This window comes from Azolla caroliniana, unplaced genomic scaffold (assembly GCF_043228905.1).
Source record: "Azolla caroliniana isolate FFs.n. ecotype wild unplaced genomic scaffold, voAzoCaro1.0.p SCAF_18, whole genome shotgun sequence".
NCBI classification, from domain to species: Eukaryota; Viridiplantae; Streptophyta; class Polypodiopsida; order Salviniales; family Salviniaceae; genus Azolla; species Azolla caroliniana.
Genome location: NW_028230453.1, coordinates 3,735,130 through 3,758,832, shown reverse-complemented (window position 1 = coordinate 3,758,832; position 23,703 = coordinate 3,735,130). Strand labels below are relative to the sequence as shown.

Here is a 23,703-nt window from a genome sequence, read left to right as displayed (position 1 = left end):
TTTGGATGTTTGTATTTTATTGATATGTCAAACCAGAATGGAGGAATATTCCCTCTGAGATTCGGTCTTGCCCAGAAGAATATTCCTCCATGGCTACAACCAATGCCTTCCATAGAGAAAGAGAATATCCATCCCCGAAAGATCCAAATCTGTCCTCATCTTATCATTCCCCCGCTCCTCCTTTCTAATTGGGTGATTAGGGCTCCTAAGTAGGTGATTAGGGCTCCTAATTAAGTGATTAGCCCCTCCTAATTGCAATAACTAATCATCTATCATCATCTTATGATGAAGTTTGGGAAGCGACTCCATAGCCACCTGCAGGAAACGCTGCCCACATGGAGAGACAAATACCTGTCCTACAAACACCTCAAGAAGACACTGGTCGCCACAAATAATTCTTCAGAACCTTATTCTTATTCGTCCTCCTCATCATCTTCTTCTTCTCCTGCATTCCGTGGTGCCATGGGTGCAGCAGTATCCAGTACCCAGTTAAGAAGCAATGAAGAGAATGGCGATGTCAGGAACCCTAGATGCGGAGAGAGCTGCGAGTTCGTGGACTTCCTCAATCTGGAATTGGACAAACTTAACGCCTTCTTCGTGGATAAGGAGGAAGAGTATGTGATCCGTCTCCAGGTATTCCTCTCAATCCAACCCTAATCTGTCCATGGAGTTACCATTATCTTCTTCTTCTTCTTCTTCTTCTTCTTCAATTGGGATATCAGTTTTTACCTTCAATTTGATGCCACAATACATAATACATAATAGTAGTAATAATAATCGATCCGTGTTTTGCACAATCTTTAATAGCATAATTACATTGGTTTTATTTTTTTGTTTAAGACTGGTAATTAATTAATTATACCTCCTGCTAATCATGCCATTAGAATAATTGAATTTTTTTTTCTGATCTTGTTTAATTGTGGAACCCATCATTTGAGGCTCCGAAAGAAAAATATCAAATATTTTTTGCCCCCGAAATTTCTATCGCGTGGTTTGCACAATCTTGAATAGCATAATTACATCCGGTTTTTTTGTTGAAGGCTGGTAATTAATTAATTATACCTCCTGCTAATCATGCCATTACCATAATTTATTTTTTCTGATCTTGTTTAATTGCGGAACCCATCATTTGTGGCTCAAAATTTTCGCCCCGAAATTTCTATCGCATTGACACCGATTTCCATCGATCCATGGGATGCCATACCTTCCCATTATTGTGACAATGTTTCGCATTAATGCTCCCGTAGAATTCATATAATCCGGAAGACGAATGGTTGGGCATGAATGATGATGATGATGGCAACATGAACTTATAAGTGTCAATTGCTTTTTGCTTGCCCTAGATCTATAGTTATTCCAGCAAATTTCTTTGCTATCATGTTATCGGATTGATCAACATGGTCATATCAAGGACGGCAAAGCACGCCCTAAAGTGTATCTATCATACACTTGATGCTCGAGAGTGGGTTGTGTGACTCTAGATCCATACCATAGTTATTGGTGTGATGTGTTTTAATGTATTTACCATGGTCCTTCCTAAAACCAAGAAACCCAACTCAATCAATCCATAGTGATGTGTTTTGTATTTACCATGGTACTTCGTAAAACCAAGAAACACAACTCAATAGATCCATAACAACGTGTTTTGTATTTACCATGGTACTTTTCCTAAAACCAAGAAACTCAGACTCAGTAGATCCAATAGTGTTATTGATCCTTGCGAGTTTCTATTTCATCATGAATTTCATTACCACAAGAATGCCTCATGCTCGACTTAATGGTTGATGACGGTGAAGGCAATAATATGAAAGGGTCATATTCACTTCATTCCCTTGGTGAAAAGAAAATCGATTTTGATTTTTAATCCAACGACCAAATGTCGTGAATTGAATATTTCTTTCAACAAGAGCCAACTTGCACGTATCAATCTTGATGCGAGATGACGTCTAGACTAGACAATATACATTCTAAGGTCCTACGAAATGTTAAAATGAAGTAGTAGATCTAAAGTAGGGCCCAATGCATAGTTGATCTCAAACCGTATTTTCTAGGTGGGAACAAGTGCCAAAGTCTTCCACCACATGTGTGGTCAATGGAAAGGGAGGTTCATTGAATGTGGTAGAGGGCTTAGACGTTGTTGGGTCTAACAACATATTTAAATATACCAACCTTAAGAGTGCCTTCTAGAATTGGCCTTCACTAAGTCTGCTTTTGCTTATACATGAGCGAGAGCTCTCATTGTATCCAACCCTAAGTTGCAATCACAATTTGGTGCTTTGTTGATAATTTAAATCTCGGTCTTCTCCATTGTGCCATTCTATGTGACAACCATCCATTTGTGCATCCGTTTGTCTCTATGCAATATATACCACACATTTGCAAGAAAAACCATTTTAGATGTTTTTTCCATTTCCTTGCAAAGTAATTCACATTGCACTAATTTTTCTCATCTCAAACTTGATTGGACTCGTTATGCATAGCTATATATACACATTTTCAATGTGAAATATACAAGTTTTCTTTATTGCACATCAAACCTCAACGTAAAACCTTATGTAACATTTAAAATTGGTCTTCCATTCATCAAATTTGTGGGTTTAAACCATGAAAACAACATCATTTAAATGTCGCAATTAATGAAATATAAAAATTGTTGAAATTTGTTGAGAGTGATTAGAGTTGTAGCCCAATGGCTGGCAGCCCCAATAGCTAGTTAGCCCAATGACCATATCTTGGCCTTTGTAATGAGGAGCCTTCTCATGCTTACGTAAGATAAGCGGTCTCTGTATTCTCTCTCTCCTATTGTAACATATATGTATACTCTTGAGAATAAATGAAAGGAAAATGTTCATTTTGCAATTTGGTATTGGAGTGAGGTTGATGCTTGTTAGTCCCATGCAGCTTTCCCAAACCCTAGATCCGCCCCTCTAATGGTGCGACAATGATCAAAACAGCACCATCATAACATCCAAGAGAGGAAGGGGTGGCTTCTCCCATTAGGATGAAAATGCTATGTGATTGAGAGATGACTTGAGAAAAGAAGTCAAAGAGAAGAGAAGAGATGGTCTATATTCAAACGATGGATTAGGTGTTGTCAAAATTGAACAAGGATGAGGTGAAAACATTGGTGAAATACATGAAGCGGGCTGAGATTGTAGCATCTGGAGGTATGACAAGAACACAACCACCACCTAGACTTGAACTCCTTCTAATTAACCTCAAACTCGATGGACCAACCATGTGCTTGAGTTGGTCGCATCGGATTATGGGGGCCTTCGCAGGGAGAAGTCTTGACTATTTGACAGGAGAAGAGAAAGAACCTCTTGTTCAAATGAGTAGTGAGTGGAAAGAATGGAGAGCTACCCACACATCTTTGTATACTTGGCTTCTCAACTCCATGGTTCCATTAATTGCCACCATTGTTGATGAAATTCAAAATGTGAAGGATATTTTGGAGAAATTCAAATTGAGCAGGAGACATGTGCTATTTGGTAGGGAGATAGGACGATTTAGGAGTATCCCATAGGGCTAGAACGTTTATGGATTGTCTATGATCATTTCTCACCTGTGACAGAGTGCAATGATCCTCAATGTAAGAGCAGGGAGGCTTTTGCTCAAAGGAGAACCATGCAATTTTTGAAACATTTTAAACCGTCGTTCAATTAAAGAAGGGCATTTCTTCTAGCCAAGGCTGAAATTCCCACACTTGATGAGGCAATTGCGACTATGATATAGGAGGAGAGCCCTAAATTCTAGGGAAGCACTTGAATTTGTAAATTTCCATGCCACAAAAGCACCCACTTACAAAACTATAGCTCTTAGATAAGCTCTATTTAAGTCATTCTTTTACATTAATATATGATTATTCTACACGATTTTGTAGACATTGAGATGCTAAACAAACTTGACAAGTGGATGAATGTTTCCATTTACTTTCTTGGATGTGTCTCCTAGTAGATGAGTATAATAAGAATATATACATTTTGTTTATTTATAATTTGATCAAAGGAGAGATTAGGTTCTTGATAAGATGACAATGCCCACATTTCAGGCGAAAGTACTTTGGCCAAGTTGTGAATATTGATGAGAGAACTTAGAACGTTTTCTCATGTCACATGTCAATAACATTACTTGAGGTGAAATCAACATTATGTTAGAAAACCTATATATGTCTTCACATTATACACTAAGAGTTGTCATGGAAACATCGAGTCTATTCTTCTTTCCTCTATTATCATTGTTGTTCATAGTTCTTTAGTTGCAAATAGAAATAACTTCGAAACATCCCTTTTGCTTTATGTAGTGGACATTTAAAGATGCCCTTTTGTAAAACACATCTTCTCTTAGTGATCATTATTTATAAATAATATCATGTGAGTTATTTACAAAACCTTGTGCTACCAAACTTTCACTCTAAAAAGTACTATATTAGTTATTATAATCGTAATCAAAATAAATATTTGTTGGCAGGAATAATTTTCCTATATTTGCTCACAAATGAACTCTTTATTGAAATCATAGTAATTTTGAAGACATGATTATTCACAAAGGAAGCACTTTTTCATATAAAAATCGATGACATGAGCAATAGAATATTTGCTACCCTCCACAATACTTTAGATATGTAGTTAGAAACGAGATAAGTGACAAATTATGTGTTTGATAGCAATTGGTGGATACCAAGGAGATGTATGTATAATGAAAAGATAGTAAGTAGATTGGAACAAGAGGCACTCTCTCTAATGCATTGAATCAAGTTCTCTTGGTTTTTAACCTTTCAGGAATTGAAGGAAAGGTGCGAAACAATTAGAAAGAAGTGTGGAAAAGGCATGCCGCTAAATTCCCAGGGAAACTTGAATGAGGAAATGATGAACATAACAAGAGACATCGTAAATTTCCATGGGGAAATGGTCCTTTTAGAAAACTATAGCTCTCTAAACTACATTGGTAAGGCTTCCTTTTACGTTCATGTAATCGTACTCTAGAAGGTGTCTTACATTGAAACACCGTTGTTAGAGATATTGGAAGGAACATTTGAGCCATATCCCCACATGTTTTATATAGGGTTGGTGAAGATTCTAAAGAAACATGACAAGCGGACCGGTGTTCATCTTCGGATGCCTTATATTAACAACGTTCTTCGTCAACCTTTTTTTACTACCGAGCTTTTGTCTAGGCTTGTACATGAGTGTGAGATGAATTTGCAACTACTTGTTTCTCTTAATTCAACCATCTCAACAAGTGAACCAACACTCTTGCGTCAACCAAATATTGCTACGGATGTAGATTTGATTGATGATGCAAAGCAGAAGCTTGAGCCTGAGGATGCCCATAAAAAGGCGAACACGACTTTTCCAAATCCTGAGGATGTTAATAATATCTATAGTAGTACTTTGGCCGCATTAAGAATCATGAAAGAAATTAGGAGGCGAAGTTCTACCTACAACATATTCTCATTGCCACCTCTTGACGATAATATCTAGACAGAGTTAATGACACGATGTGCGACACTACTCCACCAATTTGTGCTAAAAAACAATAGAAAACAGGTACCATTTCACATTTTATATGACATGTCATGAGAACCTCTTTACAGTTGTTTGACTTAATGCTTTGTAAAGCTTCACCTATTTGATAATCTAGTAATATGGGATTAAATATCCCTTTGTGTCGATACGTAATCCATATTTAACAATGCAAGGTGAAATTATATTTATCCATAACCTTTTGATATTGGACATTTAGATACCTTTTTTTTGAGATTAAACTATTCACTCTAGGGTTGTATGTAACGATAACACACATTTTATATAAGAGGTTTTTGAAGCCCTTTCATATACATTTTACATACTAAATGGTGCTACATATGGAATAATTAAATGAACTCATTTAATACAAAGGGTTTACATTTAGTGAATACCGAGCCTATTCAAAACTACATTTGATATATAAGACATGTTTGCCATTGACTTATAAATTATTTTTATTTCTTAAGATTTTAATTCCTTACATGTGCATCCGACTCTTGTCCCACCACATATCGACGACTTTGTTGCTACATATTTATGACTTTGTAGCACATTGGAGTGATTGTTATATAAATTGCCTGAGGATTTCTATAAACTTGCGTTTATAGATTCCATAATGATTTATGCCCATTATTGGAAATGATATGTTCTTTCACTAGGAAAAGGTTGATCTCTTGGTAAATTGGGCAATTTTAATCAACATAGCCACCAATAATATACATTATTTGTATCCACGTCTATGTGTGTGTGATGTGCTTGTGTGCATTGTTATGAATTAGTTCACTATGTAAATTTAATAAAGCAATGGCTCGATATTATGATTTAGAGTGTGTCTTATTTAAGCGGGAAATCATTTTCGTAAACGCGTAAAGTGTTTTTTTAGTTCTTATTAATAGCACATTGTTATTCTTTAGTTGTAGGCATAAAATGTTTTTGTTAAGTTTTTTAATATGATAGCCACCTTGTTTTAATTATTGTTTGATAAACATTTATTAATGTTTCCTTTGTTTTCAATCTTTGGGTGTAAAGCCATTGTTTTAGGGAGAAATTGCTAGTTTGCATGGTTTCCGTCAAAAATAAGAAGACTCAATAGTAATGAAAACAACAAACATGTGACCCTTTACTCGAGACAACTACAACCGTTAACTTTAAGGTTTCCAAAACGCATGCTTCACCACTGAAGAAAGCGATTGAAATTGATGTCACAGCTATTGAAACTGGTTTAAGTAAGGTGATGTCTTTATGCACAACTGCTTTCTTTCGTGAATAGATTTGGTTCCATATAATACTAAAATGTACAATGTTTAGGGTTCACTACATGGACATATAAAAGATATAGCCAAGATATATAAACTGTGAATCTTGAAAGAATTAACTTAAGCTTGAACGGTAAAGTCCAATTGGATAAGAATATCGCATGCCACAATTAAATGCTCAATTATCAATGTGACCGCATATGAGAAATCTTTATTATGGAGTTTCAATCATAGTTACATACAAGAATTATGTCAATAGATATGACAATGTTTCTCGAATAACTATAACTAAAGATGGCAATTTTATGATTTTCATCGAAAGTAGCTTCTTCATTTCATTCTATTGTCATATTGTGTAACTTATTGTCACATTATGATTTTCATAGAAAGTAGCTACTTCATTTCATTCTATTATCTCTCGCCCTCCCTTTATTATAACTTACATTGTGATTGGGAGAATTACGGTAATTGATCTATATACATTAAAATTTTAAAAAGTATACTTGTTTAATTTTCAAAATTACTTGATATACTTGGTTGAAGATGCCAATGTACAAACAAGGGCAGATTCCCACTTTGATTGTTGTCAACAGGGTAAATAATTGAAAAGTTAATGCAACAACTGAATTAGGGTTGGCAATGTTATGTAAATTGGGAATGATAATTGAGAGAGGAAAGGTTGTTCACGTTCACTTCAAGCCATGAACCTGTATCTATATCTTGGTCGTGTAGGAGTACATGAGCACCCCCGTTGTATTGTACCATCTTTATCTTGTAGTCATGCTTCGACTCTCTATTTCATATAATCTCTTATTTCCATGCATTAGTAACATGGTATGAAATATATAGAGGTTGTGCATTTGTTAGAAAACGAGAGGTTGGAGTAGGAGATTTGAGCAAAGGTGGTGGCAATTAAGAGTATGATAATGAGTGCTTAGTTAAGTGAACTATATGGCATGAATAAGTGGTAGGGGAATTAGACCCACACGTGAGTCAATGTTATGACTGTCATTGCTTTTGAGGGCAAGCATGACAGAACAAACTACACATTGTGGAATTTAGGGGTGATTTCTTTAGTCTAAACTATTGGTATATTATCTCTAGAGCAATTTGGGCCAATGAAACTATGGGGATCCTATTAGATTTAGGATCCTAAAGAGACTTGGGTGTTTGGAATTTGGTTAATACATGGAGTTTATCTTTGTACTACAAGGACTCGAAGTTGGGGGCAGAAAGAACTTGCCATAATATCATCTAACAAAATTTTTCTGGTTCGGATTTGCATTTTGGCAATAAACTTATCTAGAATCAAATTACACAATCATGGATGATTGGCCCAACCATAAACCATAGATCATTCAATGGATGGATGGCTTCATTGTGTCATGTATCTGGTTCAATAATTCATTCTATGGAAAAGCTCATTGTATATTCGCCAATGAAAAGTTTGGGGTTTCCATAGGTGAGTCTTTCCTTATTGGCTAAAAAATTGTTGAGGTAATCAATAATGTTGTTGAAGTCATTGGCACCATTTCTAAGAAGATGGTAAGGTTATGGGAGTACCCCAAAAGTGGTTTCATTCTCAACCTCCTTCATGTGGATAGTAATTGTCTACATAATGAAAGGGAAAAGAGAAGTTAATTTCAAAAAAGAGGATATTTCTGATGTATCCATTAACCTTTGTGACTTGACAGATAAAAATAAGGTGACAAGAGAAGCTTTTTTTTGCTAGATTTGCAAATTATGGCGAGAAGATTTATATTGTCCTCTTGCATGATCCTTCTGAATTTTCAAAATTCAATTTTCGATTCCTATGAACTTTGAGACATTTCCTGGTGAGAACTATAAATGCAAAGAATGTGATGGCCTCGCATGGAGCATGCCTCATGTATGCAGTATTCTCACCATTGGTCGATGCATTGGTCGATGCACCCTCATTGTTGGCAATATTATCACAGTCTTCCAAAATCATACATTGCAAATGTAAATCGTCCCTAGTCTCTCAATAATAAGTTGAGTTTATGTGACCTCTTTCATGGTATGCTTGTCTTCTTTGAGTCTCTTAAAACATAATTTACACAACATCTTGGACTGGTCATTGGAAGTAGCCCATAAAAAATATTTGCAGTTATACCACATAGCCCATGACTAATGTCAATATGGTTCCCTCTCTAGTTGAACCCCTAGCTCATCTTTCTCCTTTGTCTAAGAGAGAAATGTTCCATGTTTCAATGCCCAGCCAGCAGGATTTTGATAAAAGTATCATTGTGATTTTCTTCATTTTCTATCAATTTCTCAATTCAGATGAATATGGAAAAGCAGGTTGAAACGCATGAACCATATTATTTGACAGTATTTCTGCAATCTCAGAGATTAATTCTATTGTTCTTGCACAAGTTGACAGACAATTCATGGACATCATTCTTACAATAATTTGAGATTAACTGCATATGCAGGAAGCATAGTCTGAATAACACAAAATTGTGATCCTAGTACACAATATTGACACATAAGATATCCCGATGACACAAGGTATAGATTCACATACAAACATATTTTATATGGGGTATACATGCATGACAAGAGTTATTGGTCATTTACTATAGACTAGGGAGAGGTAGATTCTTGTATAGAAAACATACAAAGTTTTGAGGAAACGTTTAGGATCAATTCGGAAAACCTTGGAATAAGTGTTACATTAAATAGAGTTTTAAGGTATTAAGTTTAAGACATATAGAGGAGAGGTTAGATGATATTTCCTTTCTTAATGGTTTTCTTGATTGGAAAACCCAAAATTTTGATATAAGCTAGACATAGTTGACTATAGTATAGTTGATTCCATTATAGTTATATTGTAAGCAAAGCCCAATATCTACTCCATGCAAAAAAATATGGAGAATGCTTGGACGAGCTCAATTTGTCCACCCAAATGGCCAAAACAATGTACCAAGTGTTTGAGTAGGAAACCATATTCGAAGATAGTAAGTGATCTATTGTAATAAGATGTCCATTACAACTGAAGTATCATGGCAAGGCAATTATTGCGACTCGCAAGATTATAGCAACACTCCTATAGGAATAACTCACTATAACCTCTTCTCTAAACCCCACTTGATTATATCATTGAGTGAGTTCCAATGAGAGGGTTTTTTTGTACTTGCCAAGTATTTTGGTGAGCTTTCTTTTGTCTAAATGATGACTCTTCTTTAGTTTAACATGTGTTTGCCTTTTTTTTAACCTTTTGGGATTTTTTTGTGGATTTTCCATGGTATAATCCACACTAACTTGATCCCGTTTTTTATTTTGTCAATTCTCGACTCAGATAGAATCAAACTTTTGCGATTTTCAATATGGATTGGTCTGACATGGAGAGGAACTCTTAAGGCGGGAAAAACTTTTGAAGAAGAAAGGGTTGACAAAAAAGGTATTTCAAACCTTTAGCATTAAGCGTAATTTCGACATGAACCTGAGACTATACCAACAAGCCAAGTTTTATGTCATGATTTATAACTAAACAACCAAAATTCTGAGGCGGGATAATTTGGAGTGGCTTTTAACTCTGAAAATTTATGGTGTATTTTAGTATATATAGTCCTAATTTCATTTAGAGAGCGAGACAGAAAGAAAAGCTAACACTTTTGAAAATGCTGAAAGGACCAATGAGACTAAACAAGAGATTACATCTTAAATGTTGCCTCATCTTCGTGAACAACGAACCAAAACAAATATAGCTAAATTAGGAAACTCCCTAAGGTACTAGATAATCGTGATAACTAAGCACTTGGATTGAAACTAATGTCGTGGATAGATATCTAACATGGGCTAATCATAAGATGTTGGTTTTCTAAAACGAGGAAAGCACCTTTGATGTTCAGTTATAATGGTAGTCATTCTTTTGTAACAAATGGGATCTGGTCGAGATAGACTTGTCCTACATGCATGAAAAGTTTCTATTGCTCTAGACTATACAAGTGTAGAGCTTGATTGACTTGTATCTTGACGAGTAATGGAGCTAAAGAAAGTTTTGAGACCTCTTTGTTGATATGACTTTTTGTGGTTCTGGTTTTGTCCAACAACTCTTCTCTCTGTCTCCTGATTTTTGCCATGAACTTTTCCAAACATCGTTGATCTCGGTATTTCATTACCTTATCTAGTTCATATTTTCCAAACATCGTTGATCTTCCATAGCTTTGCATTCATATTTTCCTTTTTCAATCTCTAATTGATGTGAAGAGGTCTATTGTCAACTCTATCACACTTAGAAGCACTTGAGATTGTTATGTATCCATATAAGAGGGCTTATTCATAAAATCAATCATATGACGCATGTAAAAATAAGACTTACTGATAAAATCAATCGTGTGACACGTGGAAAAATAAGGCTTATTGTATCACTCGTAAAAATAGAGCCTTATCCTAGGTTATTTTCCTTCCCAGAGAGAGGTATTTTGATGATATCATGTCAGATCAATCTATTATTTTCCATTGGGAAAGGTTCAATTTGAGCCAAACCAAATTGCAATTCTATAGCTTAACAATTTAGCAGTTTAACTGGTACAATCTAATTTGGTTAGGGTTTAGTTAGGCTTGGGGGTATCAAGGTTTGGTTTGGTTTAAGCTTTTATTAGGTTACTGGTTTTTAATAACATTTTTGAAATATTTATTTAATAAATTAATTAAGTTTATTGATGATGTAATATGTGAAACTTTGTTTTTTGCTCGTTTTTAAAAAATAACCCTTGCTTGAAATTTTGAAAATTGAGTGTACAATTGTCAATAATTCAGTTCGAACCAAAATGGAATTGTGGACTTCTCAAATTGTTTGGTTTGAGCTTGGAAATCCCTTAAACTCTATGGTTTGACGGGTTTCAGTTTAAATAGTTTTGGTTTAGAGATTTTAGTGGTTTGCTTTGGTTCAGTTTAAGTTTCAAAATTTTCAAACAATTTGGTTTGAAACGATTTGTATTTGACACTCCTGAATTGCTAGTTAAGTCCAATTGCTGTGAATTTCAAAGTATGTTAGAACTCTTATGACATTTCAGCATACGAACTCCAAGAATGAGTATATCCTAGTTTTGCCAACCAATCAGACAACATAAATGCCAGTTTTTATTTCAAAGAATGATTGGTATAATCCAGTATTGGGGTTGCCCTACTCTCAGCCTACAATATGCCATAGAATAGAATTGATGTTTTATCGTCCATGACGAGGCCAAAATTGATCTATGGGACCCAATGAACATATCAACTCGTGTATGACTCCTTTCTAATAAGGGGGGGCGGGGTGGGGGGTGGCTACAAATGAGCTTCAGTTGGCTATTATTACTCAATTGGTACTTAGAACATGTACATATTGTCAAGGTCTTGGTATTAGGTCCTAAACTAGGCTAATTTTTCATTGCTATGTAGAACATGTCTTGTTGAGAACTTGTGACCTTCATGTTATTGCATGAAGCACGACACACACACACACACAAAGATGAAGAGATGATGATAGATTAATCTCCTTTGGGGCTAAATGACCCCTATGATCAACAATCATTATTGAGCACTCTCCTTGTGATGTATAGATTGGGCAAGTTTAAAATGGTTCAACAAAAGGGAAAAAGGAAAGCTCAATTAAAAAACTAAGATAATTGTCAAATTGCATTGTTTGAATCTTCTATTTTTTTTGTCACTATCACCATCAAGCAAAGATTGTGTCTAGTGTCATTGGGTTTCCTTTTGAGCTTATATGACCTTGTAGGAACTCCAAAACATTGTGCATAATATTCTCGTGTTTAAGGAATTCCAAAGCGAGATGTTCCTATTTTATAGTCACCATTAAGGAATCTTTGATCGTATACTCTCTTTCTTTGTAACCAATCCCTAGTGAGATGACAATCCCTAGTTTCTACGTCAATTTCTGTGCGCATTTTCATGTAGTGAGGTGACATGTCTCACTCTCTTGTGCATAGGTGTGCACATGTGAGCTTGGCCATAAGCTAACTTCCCTTGACAATTGTCCCAATGTTGAGTAGCAATATGGCTATACTTGTACTCAAACTTAGATTTATGTTGGGGTATTCTCTATTTGGTGTGAACGGCGTTGAATGTTAAACATTGACCAATGTTCGTTGTTCCCTTCTTATTCTCAATGTGCACATTGAAATATTCTTCAACGAGCCATTTTGTAAACCAATTTTGGATATCTTTGACAACTTTGGTAGTTTTCCTATGGGGGAATTTTGGCATTGTCCCAGCTTTCAATATGATTTTGTAAACTTTTTGAAGGGCATAAAACTCTATTTGCCTTCTAGTTTCTAGAACATTGCGGATACGGTCCTAATCTTAAGCTCTAATGTCTCATCTACATTTTCTACCAAAAAAGAATATACTCCATTAGTTAAATATGAGTGATCTCACTTATTTATCTTACACTTTCGCATGGGTCTCTAGCCAAACTTTCCTACACATCACCTTCATTCAATATCCCCCATGACATCTCGTTCACACCCCTCTTTCAACTAATGGGAGGGGGGAACAACCATCTAGGTACTACATACTACCATCGTATATCCATTCCATTTGCTATGGCATTGGTGTAGTACACCAATGTTTTCTGAAATTCAGCCTCATTAAATCTGAAGCATCATCAATACCATCAATCCGCTCATATTAAGCTCTCAATGTAGTTATTAGTGTGTGCCATATTAGCTTAATCGATTCAGTTGGAGGGCGTTTGTTTGCTGAAAATACCTTGGTACACTTTGCCATATGGTAATGGCTGCAAGTAGCGTCCATAGAGCTCCAAATTTTTGCTTCTGCGCAATAACTATAGGTACCCTGTTGTTAGTGATCAACAGAACAATTCCATACTCCCCTCTGTACATAGCTTTGCATGTGCTATTGTATTTCGCGACATCATCCTCAAGGCAATTCCAGCAAGCATGTCCCTAGTTGAGGGTGAAAGAACTAGAGGCATGGCAAAACAAACGTAACGCCCTTCTCCATACAACCATTGCCTCACAACATTCCCATGGACAATGGGAAATGCTTTCTAATTGTCCACATGCAGTACATCTAGGTTGTACATTGGGGCCTTTACCCCACATCCCTACTAACAAGGCTCTATGCGCAATAAACCATAAACACATCATATCTTGTGGTCATTACTGTCATGCCATATCATTTTCCAGAATTGATCTAGTCTCCTTTCACTAATGCCTTCATGTATCCAAAATTTATGTTCCACAATCTTGTCGTGTTCTTGTTTTAGGATAATTTGTCTCCCAATTTTAGTGTTGTACCTAAAAAATTGAAGCAGCTTTGCCCCCTCAATTCACCCTTGATTTCTCCAGAAGTACATTGTTGGGTCCCACGATAGCTGATCTGAATGCCCTTCTATTGGCCAAGACACTGTCGTCAGTGTGATCTCCCTTGGCTTAGGGTCAATAATCACATCCTTTCCATTTTTCGCAATCACCCTAATTGGCCTTTCGCTTTGATAGGTTGGTTGTTCACATCTTGCCATTCCGTGCTCTATTTTGTAGTAGTATGCCTCATTGGATTCTACTTTCACTCCCTTAAATACAATTAGACAATTCTCAGCATCTATAAGTTTTGTCCATGCAGTTTCAAAAGTAATTATATCTTCCTCTTCCAGAGTATGCCTATTGCATGCAATGGCATCTGTAATTCTCTTGAGCATGCCTTTACCCCTGCTTATTCTCCATATTCTAGCCTTTTGAATGCCCACATCATTAGACAAAAATCTCTTCCAATCCATTAATGCATCCCTTGGGCATTGATTAAGTCGGCCCATTTGAAGCCTGCTTTTTGTCCAATCATCAGCCCATCCACATCTCTAATCAGTGGGTTCCACACAATTGGCATGTACATCCAAGCATATGCATCATTTCTCCACCTACATGTGATCCCCTTTTTTATTCCTTGCCATGCTTTCATAATTCCAATAGCACATAGACTCTGCATACTTCCCCAATATTTGGGTCAACTTGGGCACGATTACCCAACATGCAGTAGTATGCCATATGGTAGCCATTAGAACCTGATTTGCAATCACAAACTTGCCCGCGAAGGATAGTTTTCTTGCATTCCACCATATTAGCTTAGCTTTTATTTTGTCCACTAGTAGATTCTAGTGTTCTGCTCATGTGATGTCCATACCAATTTTGAAGCCCAAGTATCTAGTAGCTTCTCCTCTTCTCAACCATCTAAAATTAGGTCAAGGGCCCAATTTATAACGGGCTTATTACTTATCCAAATGCCCACTGATTTATTCCAATTTATTTTAGTACCCGATTCCTTACAGAACTCATCAATTGCACTTTGTAATCTGCCCAAGTTGTTTGCATCACCCTTGACATAGGTTGCTGTGTCATCAACATATGCCGTATCAAGCACCATTCCTACATCATCGGGCAAGGTAAGGCCTTGTATTTGCCAAGATTTATCAAAAATTTGATATTGCAAAGCTTCTACTGCAATGATGTATAGGTACGGGGCCAATGGGCATCCTCTTCTCAACCATCTGAAATTAGGTCAAGGGCCCAATTTATAACGGGCTTATTACTTATCCAAATGCCCACTGATTTATTCCAATTTATTTTAGTACCCGATTCCCTACAGAACTCATCAATTGCACTTTGTAATCTGCCCAAGTTGTTTGCATCACCCTTGACATAGTTCGTTGTGTCATCAACATATGTTGTATCAAGCACCATTCCTACATCATCGGGCAAGGTAAGGCCTTGTATTTGCCAAGATTTATCAAAAATTTGATATTGCAAAGCTTCTACTGCAATGATGTATAGGTACGGGGCCAATGGGCATCCTTGATGTATCGAACGTAACATCTTGACGCTCTTCCCCATACTTCCAACCATTAAAACTTGGTTGAATGCACCTCTATAAAAGGCACTTGTCCCAAGGATCCGTTGTTGTTCAAAGCCTAGGGCTACCATCATTGCTTCTAGGAATTCCCATGAGATTCTATCATATGTGTTGAGTGACAAGCTCAACATTGGGTGTGTAATACGTTGTGTAACCCAATGCATAGATTGGGTGCGTGAAACAGTACGCATAACATAGCCGTAGCGGTGCGTAAACCGCGAGGCTGTTAGTATGGTATTCCTCGTAAGGAATAATTTTGGGAGTTAGTGTAGTAGGCTCATTTATGAGCAGTCAAGTACTGTCAGTACTTGTGTCAGCCCAATAGTCAGAGTTTGTATAAAAGGTGCTCATTATTTTGAAATAGAACTGAGTTGTCTGCTCTCTCTGTCTCTCCCTCTCCCTCTCCATCTCTGTGTTTTCTGAGTTCTCCGAACTGTGTACTCTGTGTTTCGCATACGCTTCCGCACACATATTCTTCTACATGGTATCAGAGCGCAAGGGTTGAAGTCCTCTGTAGCTGACAAGAAAAGCTTGCGACAAAACAGAGTTGAAGTTGTTGTTCGTTTTTGTTCGGAAAAGAAAAAGACAACAATATGGACAGAGGTATGGGAGGCTCGCTACCGACTGAGAAGCTCGACAGGAGCAACTACGCATCTTGGTCATACAAGATGCACCAATACCTGCTCAGTCACGGCTACTGGAGTTATGTCGAAGGAGCTGATGATGTAGCACCCGATTTGACACACAAAGATTTTTCGGCTTGGGAACAAGCGGCAAGCAGAGTTCTCTACTGCTTTGCATCCTGTGTGAGCGACCAGCTATTGAGCCATATTCGGGATGCTAAGACGCCAAAGGACGTGTGGGCGAATCTCAAAAAGATTTTTGCCACAAGCACAACGGCCAGGAAGTTGCAGCTCAGACAGGAGCTCAACAATGTCCGACAGAAGGATATGGCGGTGGCTGACTACACCACCAAGATCAAAGAAATCTGCGACTCACTCACCTTTGTCAATGTGAATGTTGAGGAGGACGAGATGGTGTAGGTTTGTCTTGGTGGGTTAGCATCTAAGTTCGGAGCTTTCCGAACGGCGGTCTGTACGAGGGAGAATACGCCTTCGTTTTTCGAGCTTCAGTCAATGTTGCTCGTAGAAGAAAACCACGCAGGTGCGTCAACGAGTGTGCACGCCGATGGCAAGATGCTCTACATGGAGGATGATAGGCCCCGTGGTTGTGGTGGACAAGGCGGATCGGCACGTAATGGAGGCGGCCGATAAGAGCAGAACAAGCGGCATAATCGAAATGCCGACAGTAGTTCCGAACCCTCCGCAAGCAGGGGGACTCATGGCGGCTCCGGAAGACGGCAAGAGAAGGCCGCATCGGAATGTTGTTACTGTGGCAAGAAAGGCCACAAGGAGAGCGAGTGCTGGAAAAAGAAGGTTGATTCGAACAAAGCCGGATCAAGCGGAAGGGACGCGGAGAGGCGTCAGAAGTCCCACTACGCAGAAGGCTCCGAACGAGCCAGAAATGGAGTTGGCCCTGCCTTCGTAATGAAGCATAAGGCCAACTCAATGGCCATGAACACCTCAAAATCGAGCGATGTGTGGTATGTTGATTCCGGAGCGTCAAATCATATGACGAGCCACGAGGAGTGGTTCTCATACTTGGAGAAGCTGGAATCACGAGGGGTTGTCGAAACGAGGGATGACACTCTGCATACCATCAAACATGTCGGCGAAGTTCCCCTTAGCCATGTTGGGCAAAAAGGGAAACTCGTGAACGTGTTGCACATCCCGACAATAACGAAGAACCTGGTGTCGGTTGGTCAAATCGTCGACTAGGGAATGCAGGTTCAATTCACGCATCTCGGCTACTTCATAGAAGAGGAAGGCAAAGTAATCGCGCAAGGGTGCCGTGAAGGGAGGATGTTTATCCTTGACACTAATCAAGCCGGCACCGCGTTGTACGCGAAAGGACAAAAGGTCGAATCGGATATCAACCTGTGGCACAAGCGGTTTGGCCATGTAAATTTCCCACGGCTTCGTGACATGCAGACGAAGAACATTATTTTCGGCTTGCCGAAATTTCGGGGCCGTAATGGCCAAGTCTGCGAAGCTTGTCAGATGGGAAAACAACACTGACTTCCATTCCCCAACAAGCGAAATCGTAGTCGAAATCCGCGAGATTTGATTCATTTGGATGTGTGGTGTCCGGCACAGTACGTGAGTCTCGGTGGAAGCCGTTACTTTGTAACCTTCATCGACAACTTCACTCGGCACACGTGGGTATGCACGATCGCGAAGAAGAGCGAAGTCTTTGCATGTTTCCTAAAGGTGAAGAGCCTTGCGGAAAGGGAAACAGGGCATAAAATCAAATGCCTACGGTCCGATGGTGGGAAGGAGTACTTCTCCGACCAGTTCACATGTTATCTACGGAAGAAGGGAATTCAACGCGAATTCTCATGTAGATATACGCCGAAGCAGAACGGCGTAGCCGAGCGGAAGAATCGGGCAATCAAAGAAGCAACTAGGGCAATGCTTGAAGAGAAGCATATGCCGAAATTTTATTGGGCTGAAGCCGTGAAGACGGTTATCTACCTGCAGAATCGGACTTCTGTTAATGGAGGAGTGACGCCACACTTGTATTTCAAGAAGAAGCCGAACTTGGCACACTTGAGGATTTTCGGTAGCATTGCATATGTGCATGTGCCGAAGGAAAAGAGAAGGTAGCATTGCATATGTGCTGTCGAAATTAGACTCTTCTATGTTTGTTCGGCAAGGTCAATATGGTATTGTATGTTGATGATTTAGTCATCGCCGGTGCCGATCTAGATGAAATCCGCCGCGTGAAGTCTCAGTTTGCGGCATCGTTTGAAATGAAGGATCTCAGAGACCTTCATTACTTCCTCGAGATCGAAGTGATCCATACCCCCGAAGGCATATTGATCAACCAACGTCATTACGCGCTGAATATGCTCTTCAAGTTCGGGATGGCAAATTGTAAGCCCATCTCGACCCCTCTGGACAGAAATGTAAAGCTTTGCCAAGATTCGGGAAAGGCATGCGACTCGACACGGTTCCGACAGATTGTCGGAAGCCTCATCTATTTGACGATCACTCAGTCGGACCTCAGTTACCCGGTTGGCATGATTAGTCAATTCATGTCGCAGCCTACGACCGAACACTTTCAGTGCGTGCAACGGATACTGCGTTATGTCAGCGGCACAAAAGACATGGCGTTGCTATATCGAGTAGGCGTAGCCGAACAGTTAGTCGGCTACACGGATGCCGATTGGGCCGGAAATGCCCATGATCGTAGATTCACATCTAGATACGCATTCTCATTGGGAAGTGCGACGATCGCATGGAGTAGCAAGAAGCAGCCGATAGTAGCACTGTCGAGCACGGACGCCGAATATCGAGGGGCGACTGTCGCTACGTGCGAAGTCATTTGGCTAAAACGGCTTTTACAGGATCTGCAGGTAGAGGTGTCTAATCCGATGACGATCTATTGTGACAACCTTAGCAGTATCCACCTTGCGAAGAACCCCGTTTTCCACGCCCGAACCAAGCACATTGAGGTGCATTACCATTTTGTTCGCGAGCGGGTCCTTTCAGGTGAAGTCAAACTAGCATATGTTCCAACGGATCGGTAGATTGCCGACATCTTTACCAAGCCTCTTGGTCTCGACAAGTTACGACATTTCTCAGGTGAGCTTGGGTTGCGTCACCTCGACACGCCGAACTTGAGGGGGAGAAAGGAAGAACAGGAACAAGAGCATGAGAGGAGCGGAGGTGTTCATGACGGCGGAAGTGACCGTGATGAGGAATTGGATGAAGAATTCGATTCCGGACTGGCTGAAGAAGCCGAAGAAGAAAGCAAGGGCCACAATCGTAGGGAAGAGCCGAGGACAGCCAAATCAGGGGGAGATACAACCAAGAAGGGTGTAAAGGCCAAGACCAAGACGCGGTCTGATGTAGTCAAAGGCCTAAAGACATGAGATGAATTGGAGACGGCCAATTCGGATGAGAGCGGAATTGAATCGGAAGTGTTCGATTCAATTGAAATGTTCAATTCGGATACGCCGAATCAACTGAAGGCCATGCGGAGAAAAGGGCAACGAAGGACACGCTGACACCGCGACAGCAAGGGAGCTGAGAAGGGCCAGATGAGCAGACAAGCCGACCGGAAGGGTCGAAGCGCGCGGAATCGAACGGGTCGAGGAGCGCGAGTGAGGCGTGAAGCCAGAAGGAACCGGAGTGAAGATCCAAAAGAGTAGACGAAACCTCAAGTTGAGCTTGAGGGGGAGTGTTGAGTGACAAGCTCAACATTGGGTGCGTAATACGTTGTGTAACCTAGTGTGTAGATTGGGTGCGTGAAACAGTACGCATAACGTAGTCGTAGTGGTGCGTAAACCGCGAGGCCTTTAGTATGGTATCCCTCGTAAGGAATAATTTTGGGAGTTAGTGTAGTAGGCTCATTTATGAGCAGTCAAGTATTGTCAGTACTTGTGTCAGCCTGATAGCTAGGGCTTGTATAAAAGGTGCTCACTGAGCACGATGTATATACAGAGTGTCATTATTTTGAAATAGAACTGAGTTGTCTGCTCTCTCTGTCTCTCCCTCTCCATCTCCATCTCTGTGTTTTCTGAGTACTCCGAACTGTGTACTCTGTGTTTCGCATACGCTTCCGCACACGTATTCTTCTACAATATGCTTTTTCGAAGTCGAGTAGCATTACTGTCAGGTCCACTTCTTGCTCCTCCGCCCATGTTGAGTATTCCCAAAAAGTTATCACATTGTCAACAATGCTTCGGTTTTCCAAGAAGTCAATTTGCGTTGTATGTATAATGTCCCTAGTACCATTTTCAATATCTTAGTTACAACTTTGGCCATTATCTTATCAGCATTGGTGAGAATCGTCAATGGTCGCCAATTATCGAGCGTTGTCAGGTCTTTTCCATCCTTGGGAATTAAATAAATCATTCCTCTGCACATTGTTGTGGGCATTAATCCTTCTACCATAATGTATTGCATCCCTACCAACATGTCATCCTTAATTAGATCCCAATATTTGATGTAAAAGTATATAGGAAGTCCATCAATTCCGTCACAACTTTGTTTGTTCATATCCCCAATTGCATCCCACAATTCTTGTATACCTATAGGGGTATTTAGTCGGTCCATCATTTGCACAGTAACTTGCCTTGGTATCCTATTTATTATATTTCTGAACGTGGCCTGATCAATTTGTTCCTCTTTGCATACATTTAGTAGTTGAGTATAATAGCTCGTGGCTATTTCAAGCATTTACTCCGTGCATGTGGTCATTGTGCCATCTGTCTTTTTTAAACATGAAAGTTGAGTTCCAGATCCTTTGCATTTGACAAATATTTCAAAAGCATTGGTCATAAAACAATAAAAAATATTCTCTCTCAACTTCATAATACACTACTATAATCCTCTTTTAAGTAATTGTTTGTTTTCTTTATTCTCTTTGGATTTGTTGGAAAAAACAAGGAAAAAAACCTTATCACCCCCCTTTTGTTATTCCCATCACAAACACACTAACTAGTGGACTTTATGTAAGGTCAAATCACGTAGCACCCATCCCATCCCTCGCCTTGCTATGATTGTCTTGACTCGAGAATTTCCTTCCCAACTCATTGCACCTTCACTTGTCACTCTCTAGTCATTCTTAAATGTTTTATTATTGTTCATTTTCGGCTCCACGATAGCTATCGGAATAACCTTCTTCTCATTACATAACCATCACCTCATATTCTTCTAATGATGCAAGTCAACTTTTGTGACCCTAAGTTATTGGGTCATTAGTTTTTTTTCCACAAAATCATTAGGTATTTTTGTATTGTCCCAACTAGGACTCGCTAGAGAGCCCAGTCCCAAAAGGGGCACCACCATGGTTTGTCCCAACTAGAGTCCCAATAGGTAGTCCCAAGGGACTACCCAACGGCCATATTTGCCCTTATATGAGGAGCCTTTTCTCATTCCATTCATTCTCAAATTCACTCATTTTGCTCCAAGGAATGTGGTGGTGCACTCTCTCCTTTGGATCAGTTTTGGATTTGTCCAAACTCATCCCACTTGTCCCAACTTAGATTTTGTTTTTGTCCCAATATTGGAACAATTGTAATATATTGAGTTGTGAATATAATATAAGATTATTTTTATCTTGTATTTGTTTCCATTCGTGTGATTTTGGGATGTAACAATTTTGGTAATTATTCATATGTACATTAATGGGAAAAGTCGTGACTTGAGAAGAAATTGGTAACAATTCGGTTTGAGTCAAAAGCAAACCATGAAATCCAATTTGCCTGCTTAATTGCTTGGCAAATTAGTTTGGTTTGGTTTGGGGGGTTGACAATTTTGTTTAGGTTCTTGGGTTCATGGTTTATCAATCTTGAAATCATGACCAAACAATTTAAATGGCTTAAACGTCTTATAGGCTTGTTTTTATAATATAAATTAATGTAAAACATCATAAACCCTAAGACCTCTTTAATAATTTGATGTTCTCATATTATCTTTGTAGATACATGATTTCTTCTCTTTTTTACATATTTTCAATCTTATTGTTTATGCAAATGATTTTCTAAGGAGTTTGAATGGTTTGATGTTAGAATGGATTGGTTTAGCAAATTGAATGCGCAAAAAGTCAATTGACCATGTGAACTGACAGTTTCCATATATCAAATTGTAGAAGAGGATGTGTGTGTCCATGTAACTTAGTCAAACTGGAAATCCATGAATGTGATTAGTGTCAGAAATGGTCTCTATAGAAAGTAATGTCTGTTCTCAAAGCATTAACCCAAGTTTTGTGTATAAGAGAATGATATATGGTATGATCACTTTGTCATTTTGTTGACTATAGGTGACTGAGTATAATGGATGTAGTCATCGACAAGTACCAAACTTTAGATAACTAGTGTGATGAATGAAAGGCCTTAATCACTATTGTTGTTGTTCCCAACTCCAATGTGATATAAGCCATGTGGTTTATTGAGGCTTTAGTGCTAATAATGGGGGAAATAGGTGGTCTCTCTTCTTTATCATCCTTTGCGCCTCTAGCATTTTCCCTTGTGATCTTCCTCATCATGCAATTCCAACACACAACAATATCTGTCAAGCTCTCCTCCACTCTACCTTCTCTTATTATTAAAACAGAATCCCTTTATCAATGCAATATAAACCCAGTCAAGTGTGACTAGTGTGTTTAAGAACCTAAACTCTTGTCCTAAGTTCACAGCACAAAAGTTTGTTGTATGTATAGCTACAATGGGCACTGGATTCAAGTGAGAAGCTTGGTAGAGTGATTATAGCATTTGGAACAATCTGAGAGATATTTCATAAACTCCAAAATGCCAATTGCAATTGGAATTCTCTCTACCTAGAAATATTTTATCGTCTTTCTGCAATGTACTTAGACTTGCATTCAAATTCTTGTTAGTTGCAAATATTTGCCAATGGTAGGTCCAACCTTTTTCCTTCTAAATCAATGGTGAAATTTCATAAAATAACATTGAGAACATGTTCTCCTTACAAAAAATCAATATGCTCTAGCACAAGGAGCACAAAACATTTTTGGATGACAATGGCTAGAACTTTATCCAAGTTTAAAACTTGGAATTGCAATGAAAGTTGATTTCCTAAGCGAAATTTACCCTTATTGATAAGCATGTAATTGTTGGAATGTGCTCCCAAGTTGTTATAATTTTACTTATAATTTATTTGTCCCTAATAGCTTAAGTTTTTTTATGGTTTTAGGTAACTATTACACCAATTTGGGGAACTTGTACTAAGCATGCAAGTCTGAAGCATATACATGTTGGAATGGGTAAACTCAGCTGAAGTGTTCTTCAAAGTTTTAAAAGTTGTCAGCGCTGAACCAACACAACCATATCTTACATGTTGATTGTGTTCGACTAAATCTCTGGGGAGCTTGCAAAGAACATAATATTCAAATAACCATCAGGATGAAACAATACTTCACGTGCCTACGTATGG

At 38.7% G+C, this 23,703-nt stretch overlaps 1 protein-coding gene across 3 annotated transcripts; it reads left to right on the top strand.

Annotated features, from left to right (window-relative positions):
* The first annotated feature begins 253 nt into the window (after positions 1–253).
* LOC147852130 (SPX domain-containing protein 1-like) lies at positions 254–23,703 on the top strand. 3 transcript variants are annotated; one of them, XR_015531453.1, is made up of 6 exons: positions 254–633; positions 4,782–4,947; positions 5,065–5,549; positions 6,558–6,759; positions 10,107–10,208; positions 23,464–23,703. XR_015531453.1 is itself a non-coding variant. In XM_087334227.1 (3 exons), the coding sequence occupies exons 1-3, from the start codon at positions 283–285 to the stop codon at positions 5,481–5,483; spliced, it is 936 nt and encodes a 311-aa protein (XP_087190353.1). In that variant the 5' UTR covers positions 254–282; the 3' UTR covers positions 5,484–5,731. The 3 variants fall into 3 exon arrangements, 1 of the variants encoding a protein (XP_087190353.1); XR_015531452.1 differs by lacking the exons at positions 10,107–10,208; positions 23,464–23,703 and having other exon boundaries at positions 6,558–6,947; XM_087334227.1 differs by lacking the exons at positions 6,558–6,759; positions 10,107–10,208; positions 23,464–23,703 and having other exon boundaries at positions 5,065–5,731.